Below are 13,259 nucleotides of genomic sequence, written 5' to 3'. Positions count from 1 at the left end.
CATTGACTAATATCACATAATGGTATAATAGTAGAACATATAGGTTTACAATGACTAAGATTGATAATATTTTGTATATAAAGAACAAAGGTTTATGATGACTATGGTTTAGATACTTGGAACATACTTGGAACATACTTTTGTTTATACATAGAGCATTGTTCGAACATTTGCATAAGTTGAATGCCACCATTTTGCTACCATGAGGATGAATGCAAGTTTAGGACCACATCTTAAATTCTGATGATGGGTTTAATGTTTTTTGTAAGTGTATGGTAACATAATTATGTGCTGCACTTTATATTTGTAATGTTAACAATGTTTCATTACAGTCCGCATTAATTGTTTGTTCATTGTAACTGTTACGACCCTCGGATACTAAGGGTTGTAACAGGGTTAGGGTTAACACATAAAAAAGCTGTGAGGATAACAAAGCTTGCGTGAAAAATTAAGATTTATTAATAAACACAGGAATAAACAACAAAACCACTGAGGCAAATATGCTCTGAAAAATCTACAACAAAATAATTATACAAGGGTAAAAAAAATAACTAAATGCTTAGTGAAGGAAAACGGTCAACAATTGACGATCACACACTCTCCTATGGTATGGCACACTGACTATCAAGAACATGAAAACATGGCACTTCATGTCAAAAAGGTTGCTGATCCCGCCAGCACTATGCTAACACACACACACACAGAGCCCACTGCTCTGCTTGGCTGCCAGAAGGTGACTAAAAATGCCAACAATTTCTCAGGCCTTTATACACCAGGCAGTGACTGAGTGGCCACTCACTCATGGTGTAAGGGGGTTAACCAATTAAGACAAATCCCAACATGTTGCTACTTTTTCATAATTGTCAAGGACCCCCAAAATTATATGTATTTAGCCGCGGACCCCCATTTCAAAATATTTCGTTCCAGGGACCCCCAGAAGCAAAGATTTGAGTTAAGAATGTTTGCTTTAAAACATATATATTCAAAGATTTCCACAGATTGTCAAGATCTTTAAAAAATAGCAGATCTACAAGCTCGTATGAGTTTGTATATCTGTAAAAGTACAGTAAAAGTACAATATTTGCCTCTGAGATGTAGTGGAGTAGAAGTAAAAGTATTGACAATTGGAAATACTCCAGTAAAAAAATCCTCTTAAGTAGTACAGTACTTGAGTAAATATACCTTGTTACTTTTACACCAACAGAAGGTCGGAAATGTAGGCAGGTGCAAGGCAGTGCAGTGATTTAAAAACAAACAATACCATTTTAAAATCAGTTCTGGACGTCACAGGTACAGCCAGTGCAGTGAGGCCAGGAACATGATGGACGTGAGATGAGCTCCGTGAAGTTAACACTCTGTTTCCTGCACTCCTGCCTCTTCACTGGGTCCAGGTTCAGCTCCTCCTTGGGGATCCAACTCTTCATACAGGTGGTATTCTTCCTCTACACACGGCTCAGTTGGTTGGGTTTCAGTCATAGAGGTTTCAGTGCTGAAACCAACGATGTCATAATAATCTGTGTTCACTCCTGCACTCTGCCCCCTGGTGGCCTGGGGAAACACAATAGAACCCAACTTTAACTTACTGGATCAGATTTCTTACCGTATCACCATAGAATGTTACTCTTGTGTACTCAAGACAAACAGTCTAATACCGCCATTTACATTCCAGTCTTGCATTGAATAAAGATGTAGGCCTACAGTATATTAGCCTACCTTCCAGAAACAATAGAAGCCGCCGATTAACATCAGCAGAAGCAGAATCCCTGCGGCTGTAACTTTGATGATGTTAGATGTCTGATGAGAAGCTGTGAGAAAAAATATGTCAGGATTAGAACATCTCCAAATATCATGCAAGTAAGAAACAGTTCTCAATAACATTATCTTAACCACTTGAACCCCAGCATCCATATTCTGTGGAGAACATTAGCCAAAAATAACAGATCTACAAGCTCACAACTCTGACAACAGAGTTGTGAGACAAAAAACGGTCCAAGTGCAGAGCCAGCAGGTCCAGTTTACTGAATCTAGAGGGACCGTAAGAGTTTAAGTGGTTAAGATTTCTGAATTCATGTCACTTTCATGTTTGACTGTTTGACTGAGTTTCAGACTTGAAACGTCCATTTAATTCACTTTACCTGTGGCTGTGACAGTGAGAGAGAGCAACAAGCTCTCAGAGGAAAAGTTATGAGAAAAAACTGAAATGTGATAAACACAGCTGTAATTCCCTTGGTGGGTGTGGTCTGCTGCAGGAAACAGGAAGTTGGCAGAGTGATTAACAGCTGGCTGTGTGTAGTTGTTTGTTGTGTGGGATCCAGTGAAGGTACTGTAGCTGAATGGAGCAGCTGATGGTGAAGTTGGAACCCTCAAACACCTGCAGCCCCTGCTGCTGGCCCTCAGAAACCCCAATTATGGAGGGGGACAAAGTGATGTCTGGCTTAAACAGCAGATCTGTAACAAGACAGAGGTGATTGGCTGAGACAGCAGATATGTAAACATAATAGACTGTGTTAGGGAGATTAAACATATTTATCAGAAATCAATTAGAAGCATAGTTTGCAGACTACCTCACCAGTGGGTCTGATCCTAAATTAAGAACACTGAGAACAGTGTGTGTTCAATAGAAACAAACCATCACAGGCAGACCTGAGACAAGCTGTCCAGTAAAAACACAATGTGTTCAGGTGAAGATATGACAATAGTACAGTAGCTAAAGTGGGTAGGTGGATGGATGGGATGGGATGGATGGGTAGAAAGAGTAACAGATCATACACTCTTTGTTCTTTACCTGAACAAATCAAGTTAAATTTGTAGTAGGACACATCAGACTCCTTTGTCCCATACTCCCTCAGTGAAGACTCAGACCCAACGCAGGAAGATCTAATCCTCCATACATGATCATATGTAGAACCAAACCTCCTTTTTGTTGAAACAGCAGAGCCACAGTTCAGTTGTCTACACACTAGAGTTGACAAATTTGTGTTCCAGTACGAAGCATCCACTGGTCTCCACTCTATATGGTGTTTCATCTCCAGTGTACCAATGCAGCTACTGGTTCCTCCCACTAACCTCACATAATCAGGCTCTGTACAGAGAGACAGAAAGAGAGGTGTGGCAGAAGCAGAAAGATACAAAATAAAGAGTTGGCGAGAGGAGGGAGAGAAAGGGAGAGATAGAGATAGTGTTCTATTAAATGACTAAAGGATTATCATGAATGGAACACAAACACATCGAAGACGAGTTATTTCACACATATACAGTACTCTCAGATAAAGACAAATTACATGTTAAATGAACTCTACAAGAAAGAAACAATCTAGAAATCATCAACGCTTTGAGACAAAATAAAAATATTTATATGCCATCAACCCAAATTGAAAATAAAATAAACAAAACATAATTCTGGGAAAAATATAAAACAAAATTAACAACCGACAAAAAGTGGCAATATCTGAAAATCCCATTTTGATTCAGAATGTCAAGTCCATAATCTAAAAGACTCAGCTAATAAAAACAGTTAAAAATAATGAAAACCAATTGGACACGTATAACAATTAGAGGATTAAGAGAGAACATTAAGCCCTTAAAACTGAGACATGTAGACTAGAGAGCATCATCACCGTGATGCTAAAATACTGACAATACTACAATTATTCAACCTGGTGTAAAGTCAGGAAAGTTCTCTACGAGTTGGAACTAAGGGACTGTCACCCCATTAGGAGATGAATTGCATCAGAGAGGAATTTGTGAAACCAATGTTCTGGGGGAAACACACACAACACATTACACAAATATCCTATTCTCTCCTACCTACATACCCAATCAATTTGCATATTACACCCTCCACAAACTCATTCAAATATGGAACAAATCAACATTAACACCCTCCAAACTCTCATTAAAACATACAGAACAACTGATCATAATTTACACCCTCCACACTCTCATTAAAACATACGGAAAAAAATGTCATATCTGCACCCTCCACACGTCGGTGCGAGAACGCACGTGGAAAGATCAGACCTACAGACATTAGGACAGACATTAAGACAGACATTGGAAACAAGACCGCAAGGTCTTTTATGAACGGACCTTTTAGACAAAGTATTTTAAATGTAACTGTGCTGTTTTAAATTTTTTGCCTAATAAAATATTCAATCAATCAATCACGCACAGTGGCGCAGTCAGTAGAGCTGAAGCCTCACAGCTAGATGGTCCTGGGTTCGATTCCCGCCAGGGACGCTGGGGGATTGTCCTCTCTGTCATCAGTGCCCATACTGATGGGGTTGGCGAAAGGGCCTTTCTGTGTGGAGTTTGCATGCTCTCCCCGTGTCCCCTAGGGTAGGTACCCTCACAAAAACATGCAGTAATCCTGGTCTCTATACTGCCTCCCCCTGGTCAGCCTGATGGAGGGGAAAGGAACTGGTTGGAATAACGTGTTCCTTCCACACGCTACGTCCTACCGGGGAAACTCCCCCTTTCAGGTGATAAGGACCGGCTTGCTAGCTCCTCATGCACTGAAGGAGGCATGAGCTCAGTTCTGGGCTCTCCCTACGCTGGCAGAGGGAGAGTAGCGCCCAGGATTACATAGGCAATTGGCACTGGGTGAAAAAATGGGTTACAACATCGTGGGATCTATTTTTTTTTAGAAGACAGACAGACATATAGATAGAATAACAACTAATTGTTTGTTACCTGAACAGATCATGTTCAGTCTGTTGTTGGACACATCAGACACCTTTATTCCATACTCCCTCAATGAAGACTCAGACATAACACAGGAATTTGGAATCCTCCATACGGGTTGATGTGTAGAACCAAATCTCATTTCTGTTGAAATAGCAGAACCACAGCCCAGCTGTCTACACACTACAGATGAGAACATCTGGCTCCAGTACCAAGCATCCACTGGTCTCCACTCTCCCTGGTGTTTCATCTCCAGTGTACCAGTACAGTGACTAGTCCCATTCACCAACCTTACAGAGTCTAGAGAGTGAGAGAGAGACTGCGCTCAAGACAGTGTCTTACAGACAGACAGACAGACAGACAGACAGACAGACAGACAGACAGACAGACAGTGTTACCTAAACAAATCACCTCCAGTCTCTCAGTGGAATTAACAGACTCAATTGTTCCACACTCCCTCAGTGAAGACTCAGACCCAGCACAGGAAGAATTAATGCTCCATACAGGTTGATCTGTGGAACCAAATCTCATTTCTGTTGAAACAGCAGAGCCACAGTCCAGCTGTCCACACACGACAGATGATGACTTCTGGTGTGACTCAGCCGGACCAACCACTGGTCTCCACTCTCCCTGGTGTTTCATCTCCAGAGTTCCAGTACAGTTACTGGTTCCTCCCACCAACCTGACATCATCACGCTCTGTACACCCAAAGCGAGAGAGAGAGAGAGAGAGAAAGAGAGAGACAGAGAGAGAGAGAGAGAGAGAGAGGGGGGGGGGGATTTGAAAAAAAATCCAACAGCATATCTAATCCAAAGCCCAGGGTAAAGAGGCCAAATCGGCAAGGGCAATTTTCTTTTTGCACTGGCATATTCATCTGGTCCCAGGCTAGGTCTACAGTGACACACGCAAAAAGAAAAAGCATCCTGGTACCTTCTCTCTCTCCTGTTTTGTCTCTCTCTCTCTCTCTCCCTCTCCTGTCTCTCTCCTCCTGGAATCATCAGCTGCCTCTAATGTCAACCCAATTGTTGGAAAAACAGCCCATATCACACACACACACACACACACACACACTCTCTCTCTCTCTCTCTCTCTCTCTCTCGCTCTCTCTCTCTCTCTCTTCTCTCTCTCTCTCTCTTCTCTCTCTCTCTCTTCTCTCTCTCCCTCTCAAAAGCCGGTCGGTAGGCTACCTTTTGTTTTTGCCGGTTGCGTAGACGGGCTGGGTCGTTGATTTATATATCGTTTTGCGGGACGGATTGGGGCAGGTTGGGCTCCGTGGCGGGACGGGTTATGAAAAAACCTGACCCCCTCATCACTACTACACACAAACGCATTCGTTCATTAAAATCGTTTGTCTGGCTGTGTTTATAAACAGACACGACAAATCGACCAGCACTCAAAGAGTTACATTTTTTGTCTGACTCTCCGCTCTCTCTCTCGACCCCCTCCAAACGGAGTCCAAAACGTCATATCCGTTTGTTACGTTCCAATTTCAGGGCCCTCACCGCTGGCCATCTTAGCTTAGCTTAGCTTATGATCGGGTTTCAGATCGTTGGTATACATAACGACGATAACTGTTCGTCATCCAGACTAAATAAAATAGAACCGAAGCTCCCCGTTGGTTTTTTACACCGTGTGAAAAAAATAGTTTTTCTCTATTTTGGCCTAAAAATCACACTTTTCAAGCTTCCGAGAACCGGAAAAGGTGAACAAGTGAACAAAAAGAGAAACCGATGGTGGAAGACGCACAGAGCAGCGCGATCACCGATTGAACAATGAAAAAGCTATCAGCGCATCTAACGCGTCGATGGCGTGGGTGGATTAAGTAGCATTTGACTCGAAAACGCGTGGATGGCGTTAAAAGAGTTAAAAAGTTAAGTTCTTCATAGTGTTAAGTAACAAGGTTCTTCCCGTCTCTCCAGCTCTTTAATAACCAGAAAATACATTTTCAGGTGGGTTTCCAATTTCATCCAATCAGGAGAGAGACTGCGTTCAAGACACTGTCCTGACCATAGACCATTGGTTCTCAAAGTGGGGACCCCCAGGGGTCCTTGGGCTGGTACCAGGGGGTTCCCATCAAAATGAGTTAATTTTGCATTCAATTCAGTTTAACCACTGCAGCTCGATATACATAGGGTATTTGAAAATATCCGATCTGCAAGCTTGTAGATCTGCTATTTTCAAAAAGAATCTTGCAAAAATGTTTAACATTTGGAATATTTTTGAAACATTTTAACACAAATCTTGTATGGGGGGTCCCCGGCACAAAATATTTTCAGAGGGGGGTCCGCGGCCAAATACATCTCAATTTGGCCTTGTCCATGTCCTTGAGATGAAAAAGTTTCAGAACCACTACTATAGACAGACAGATAGATAGATAATTGTCAGTGTTACCTGAACAAATCACCTCCAGTCTCTCAGTGGAATTAACAGACTCAATTGTTCCACACTCCCTCAGTGAAGACTCAGATCCAGTACAGGAAGAATTAATGCTCCATACAGGTTGATCTGTGGAACCAATTCTCATTTCTGTTGAAACTGCAGAGCGACAGTCCAGCTGTCCACACACGACAGATGATGACTTCTGGTGTGACTCAGCCGGACCAACCACTGGTCTCCACTCTCCCTGGTGTTTCATCTCCAGCGTACCAGTACAGTTACTGGTTCCTCCCACCAGCCTGATATCATCAGGCTCTGTACACCCAAAGCGAGAGAGAGAGAGAGAGAAAGAGAGAGAGAGAGAGAGAGAGAGAGAGAGAGAGGAGAGAGAGAGAGAGAGAGAGAGAGAGAGAGAGAGAGGGGGGAGGGTTGAAAAGTTAAAGCTCTATATCCTGATAGTAATCAGTGCTATAGTGTGTTTATTCAGTAACAGGGGTCTCTCCAGCTCTTTAATAAACAGAATATACATTTGCATTTGCTCTTTGGTAAACATGTGAAATAAGAAGTGATAACACAAAGAAACAGACAAAATTGGTACTCTCTCCTGGTTGTATGGCACACTGGGGTAAAGGATGTACTTACTTGTCACAGGTGGCAGTAGTGTTGCTGAAATGCAATAAATGAGAATGTTAAAGTTAATTCATCATCTATCATTTTGCATGGTACTCATGGGAAATGAATGGGGCTGAAGATTAGAGATGAAATCAAGTACTGAAGACTGACATGTACTAAATATGTGCTCAAAAGACCATGCATGCACATGTCTGTGCGCTCTGTGCGGGACGACGGCAGCCATGGTTTTAATGGCCCCCATGAAATTCCTGCCCTGATTGTAACCTCCCTATATATCCACATTGACAATCATCGATTGGTGAATGGTTCAGCACCATGGGCAGCGACAGGCCAGCATGCTGTAACCCAGATATCTCACCAAATTCAAATGTCTCTTTAAAAGGTGAACTCCATATGGTGGCCTACAACATTACAAGGCATTATGCAAATAAAATGTTGTTTGCATGAAAAGTAAATCATAATTAAACTTAATTGGCTCATCGCCACTAATCAGAATTACTTTATCGGCAAGTATGAGATTACAATTACTTTTCTTTGGCATACACAAATATGCAAATATGATGTAAATAAAAGTTTATTTACACATTTCTGATACCCTAGTACCCCTCTGTGGTTTTGACATCTGTATCTCCTTTATTATTGGTAGCCTGGCATGGCCAGAATGGAATGGAATCTCTGTATGGAACCTGCATTTCCGAGGGGCAAATAAAAAAAATGCCTCTGGTGATAAACCCGCCCCATATTTGCATACATGGGCCCTGATTGGTCCCTCACAACTTCGGAGGGAGAGAAATCCAATCTCTATTGAGAGGGGCCAGACCTAATATGCCAGGGGCATTTTTTTTTTGCAATGGCAGATTTGTCTGGAACCAGGTTATATTATTGGTACTTCTCTAAGGTTGGTAGTACCAACTATTTAAGTTGGTACTTCTCTTGTATTGATGGAGATACAAATGGAATTAGGCTAGGTCTATTAATGCAGTACAGGTTTTATTTCATGGCAATGTTTTTAGTATACAGCAGGTCCAAAGGGAAATAATGGAGGTTAAATCTGTCTTGCCTACACTGTTTTAAGCTGAAATGTATCACCTGGACAGGAGAGATATCTCTTTGACTGACTGGTATGTTAAAGCATGGTATATCCATACAACATAGGTTAGGTTCTAATCAGAACTGGGTCAAATAGTTGGATTATTGTGTTTGTATTGTTTGTTATCCTACTTTGGCGAGATCCCATGTGTGAGTCCACACATTACACTGGTTCCTGGCAGCCTGAGAGCGAGCAAACTGGTGATGAAATTATGTGGGAAACTGTCCTGATATGAAGCATCGCTTGTCATAGCAAGACCAAACCAATGACCGGTCATTGTGTTTCAGTTTATTTCAGAAGAACATGATGACATACATGAGTAAAGGGACATAACAGATGTACTTACTCTGCATTGTTACATGTGGTGGTAGCGCTGGGTCACCTGAAATTAAATACAAGAGAATATTAAAGTGTCACCTATTTGTCACCTATAATTTTGCATGGGGTGCAAAATGGGGTGCCTATAGGAGCGACCATAGCTGAGTGATTAGTGAGCCCGCCTGGGGAGCCAGAACCCCTAGTTGTCCCAGGTACGATTCCAGGCCAGCAATGTGTCAATGTGTGTCCCTGTGCAAGACTCTTAACCCTTAATTGCTCACCGCGCACCGTCTTAATTGTTATAAGATGGGTAAAAAGCAGAAGATGAATTTCATAAGTGAAATCTGTGTGTATATATATACATATACAGTGACAAAAAACACCCCAAGGAGCGGGGACTATTCTATAGGAAATTAATGGGGCTGAATATTAAAGATGAAAGCAAGAACTAAAGACTAACATGATACTAAATATGTACCCAAAAGACACACTGCTCCTTCCTGTTTGAACACAACAGCAGGAACTAATATTCACCAATAGTCACCATAGCTGAATGTGGTTAAGCGTTACATTAAGAATACAATAATGTAGATAATAGGGAAGTTTGGTGTTTAGGACAATAACATTATGTTCTTGTGAAATAAAAAATAATTGCAGATTTCACTACACATCACATCACAACACGTGATGCGATGTGTATAGGTTGTAGATTTGCTATTTTTGGTGGGTGACATGAGTCATGACATTGAATGTACGATGATAAACCAGGCTTAAAACCTTATTTAGCAAAGCACAGTATTTCTGACAATCATCATAATGGAGAATTACAAGGCATTATGAGAGATGTAAAAATCACCAAACATCTATATGTCACATCCCTCATTCAGGGGTTCAAAGTCCTCATTCAGGGGTTCAAAGGTCATTCATGTATTACCCCAATACCGAAAACATTTAAGTTCAACCACACACAAAAATGGAGTCTTACGTTTACAAATGAGATTGGGCTTTGACCACTGTCGACCGGCAGTAGTCTGTGTGCACTTGACGAGTTGGGAGGTGCCTGCCATCCTAATGTAACCATCAATACACTTGTACTGGTAGTTGCCGTTACGTTGACAACAATTCACTGCTTCTGGAGGTTCAGTTAATTCCAGACGCGTGGTAACTGTGAGCAGAGACACGGGCAGGGGCCTGCAAAAACAAATAATGGAGATATCCAGGATACAATGGATTATTAAAAGTAAAATAAAACATGTTTTTTCTTAATTGCATGGAAATTCATAATTAAGCTTAATTGGTCACCACCGCTAATCAGAATAACTGTACTGCCAAGTATGAGATTACAATGACTTTTCTTTGGCATACAATAATATCCAAATATGCAGTCCTTATGTATACATATACAAAATAAATAGTGCAAATTAAATGCCAATTCTATTGTAAAAAAAAACCTGCCCACAAGATGTTCTCTCAGTAGACCAAGAGATCAAATGCAATCTGTTCACAGAGGATTTTGTCTTGTTGTCCATAAGCGAAAGAGGAATTACAGCAATGACTGTCAGTGCTACCATTCTACAGATAAAATCATGATTTTCCAAAAGAAAGACATTATTATAAGGTTATAAGTACCAATTCACACTTAGAGGAAACATAGTATCGCACCACCACAAACTACACATATTTAGAATTATTTTAAGTAATTGGAAAGTTGAACATGACAAATACATAGATGACAGAGAAAGCACGACAGGTCTTTTAGTAAAACATCGCCAAATCGGATCCAACAAAAATCAATCAGCAAACCAATATTTGACTCTCTATAGATAGATACTGTAGATAGATAGATGGTCATTGTTACCACAGATGATATGCAGCCTGTAGTAGGATACATCAGACTCCTTTGTTTCACACTCCCTCAGTGAAGACTCAAACCCAAAACAGGAAGATCTAATCCTCCATACACGATGATATGTAGAATCAGAACACCTTTCTGTTGAAACAGCAGAGCCACAGTCCAGCTGCCTACACACTACAGCTGATGACTCCTGGTTCCAATTCCATGCATCTGCTGGTCTCCACTCTCCCTGGTGTTTCATCTCCAGTGTACCATCACAGTGACTGGTTCCTCCCACCAATCTGAACTCATCAGACTCTAGAGAGAGAGAGAGAGAGAGAGTGAGAGAGAGAGAGAGAGAGAGAGAGAGAGAGAGAGAGAGGGGGGGGGCAGGCTGAGTTCAGGTGAAGATTTTGTAGATAGATAGATAGATAAATGGAATTTTAGATAGATAGATAGATAGATAAATAGATAGGTAGATAGATAGATAGATAGATAGATAGATAGATAGATAGATAGATAGATAGATAGATAGATAGATAGATAGATAGATACTGTAGATAGATAGATGAAATAAGAGGCTGTATAGATTACTGTCATGGTTGAAGTCATTATTACCTGAACAAATCACCACCAGTCTGAAGGAGGACATATCAGACAATTTGGATACACACTCCCTCAGTGAAGACTCTGACCCAACACAGGACGATCTAATTCTCCATACATATTGATGTGCAGAACAAGAACCCCTTTCTGTTGAAACAGCAAAGCCACAGCCCAGCTGTCTACACACTACAGATGATGGACTCCAGGTTCCAGTCATTCCAATCATCCGCTGGTCTCCACTCTCCCTGGTGTTTCATCTCCAGTCTACCGGTACAGTTACTGGTTCCTCCCACCAATCTGACATCAACAGGATCTGTACAGAGACAATAGAATAAGCCAGTAAAAACAAGCATTATAATTTTGATTGTAAAATAATAATCCACACTTAAGTATAGTTTTTCTTTTACCTGAGCAGGTGAGTCCAACAGTTTTATTAGGTGAGCAGGTGTTTGAGACTGAGGTTCCACAGTCCAGGAGAACAGACTCGTTACCTTCACACTGGAACTCATTGTCCACATTGGAGCTTTTCCTTCTCCATATAGCGCCCCCTGGAAGATTAAAGGAGCCCCACAGCCGAGCTCCCTACAGACCACCTCTGCATCCTGCTGGTCTAGGTCACCTTCACACACTGAGAGCCAGGACCTATTAGACTTCACCTCCACTCTGCCTGAGCATGAACTATTGCCATTCACCAACCTCACGGACTCTGCAGAAGAGAGAGAGAGAGAGAGAGAGAGAGAGAGAGAGAGAGAGAGAGAGAGAGAGAGAGGAGAGAGAGAGAGAGAGAGAGAGAGAGAGAGAGAGAGAGAGAGAGAGAGAGAGAGAGAGAGAGAGAGAGAGAGAGAGAGAGAGAGAAAGAAAGAGAGAGAGAGAGAGAGAGAGAGAGAGCGAGCGAGCGAGAGAGAGAGAGAGAGAGAGAGAGAGAGAGAGAGAGAGAGAGAGAGAGAGAGAGACAGTGAGACAGAGAGACGGAGACAGAGAGAGACAGAGAGACAGAAAGAGAGAGACAGAGAGACAGAGAGAGAGACAGAGAGAGAGAGAGAGGCAGCCAGACAGAGGAGAGAGACAGAGAGAGAGAGAGAGGCAGACAGACAGACAGACAGACAATACTATAATTAAACATTATTAAAGTTATTGTTTGTTACCTGAACAAATTACTGCCAGTCTGGAGGAGGATAAACCAGACTTCATAGTTCCACACTCCCTCAGTGAAGACTCCGAACCAACACAGGAAGATGTCGACCATACTGGTTGACATGGAGAACCAGAACTCCATTCTGTTGAAACAGCAGAACCACAGTCTAGCTGTCTACACACTACAGAGGATGACTTCTGGTACCAGTTCCAACCACACACTGGTGTCCACACTTCCTGGTGTTTCATCTCCAGTACACCAGTACAGTTGCTGGTTCCTCCACCAGCCTGACATCACCAGGGTCTGTACAGAGACATTAGAATAAGCAGTAGAAAACATTTTTGGCTACAATCTATAATGTTACAGGGTTTTTATTAAGGTGGGGATCTGCAGGAGTCTATCGTCTAAGGTTTGTTGGTCTGTCTATCTGTCTGTGCTATTCTCGTAAACCACTGGACCAGTCAAAAATCTTGAGAATAATGTCAGTAGACCACCTCTCATTTTCTTTCACGTTTTATCCTTTGAAATATTTAACATACATTTTGAGCTATCTATTAATTCACGAAACTTGTGTATGTGTGTGT

At 41.7% G+C, this 13,259-nt stretch overlaps 1 protein-coding gene and 1 long non-coding RNA gene across 3 annotated transcripts; both read right to left on the bottom strand.

Annotated features, from left to right (window-relative positions):
* Positions 1-476: 476 nt before the first annotated feature.
* On the bottom strand, positions 477-10,238 carry LOC308089651 (CD5 antigen-like). 2 transcript variants are annotated; one of them, XM_080434510.1, is made up of 10 exons: positions 10,086-10,238; positions 9,129-9,164; positions 7,702-7,725; positions 7,075-7,374; positions 5,082-5,381; positions 4,693-4,983; positions 2,786-3,082; positions 2,136-2,448; positions 1,714-1,805; positions 477-1,548 (listed from the first exon to the last, which is right to left on the bottom strand). In XM_080434510.1, exons 1-8 carry the CDS (start codon positions 10,165-10,167, stop codon positions 2,273-2,275), a joined length of 1,506 nt encoding a protein of 501 aa, XP_080290636.1. In that variant the 5' UTR covers positions 10,168-10,238; the 3' UTR covers positions 477-1,548; positions 1,714-1,805; positions 2,136-2,272. The 2 variants fall into 2 exon arrangements, with proteins under 2 accessions (XP_080290636.1, XP_080290635.1); XM_080434509.1 differs by lacking the exons at positions 477-1,548; positions 1,714-1,805 and having other exon boundaries at positions 2,355-3,082.
* A 715-nt stretch (positions 10,239-10,953) lies between these two features.
* Positions 10,954-12,235, bottom strand: LOC308088082. Its single transcript, XR_013933406.1, has 3 exons — positions 11,948-12,235; positions 11,553-11,853; positions 10,954-11,252 (listed from the first exon to the last, which is right to left on the bottom strand). It is a non-coding gene; the product is annotated as an uncharacterized lncRNA (long non-coding RNA).
* Between the last annotated feature and the right edge of the window lie 1,024 nt (positions 12,236-13,259).

The sequence above is a fragment of the Gymnoscopelus braueri genome (genome assembly GCF_963280865.1).
Source record: "Gymnoscopelus braueri genome assembly, chromosome: 7".
In the NCBI taxonomy this organism is placed as follows: Eukaryota; Metazoa; Chordata; class Actinopteri; order Myctophiformes; family Myctophidae; genus Gymnoscopelus; species Gymnoscopelus braueri.
Note: the sequence above shows the minus strand (reverse complement) of the source record. Positions and strands in the feature narration are given on the sequence as shown.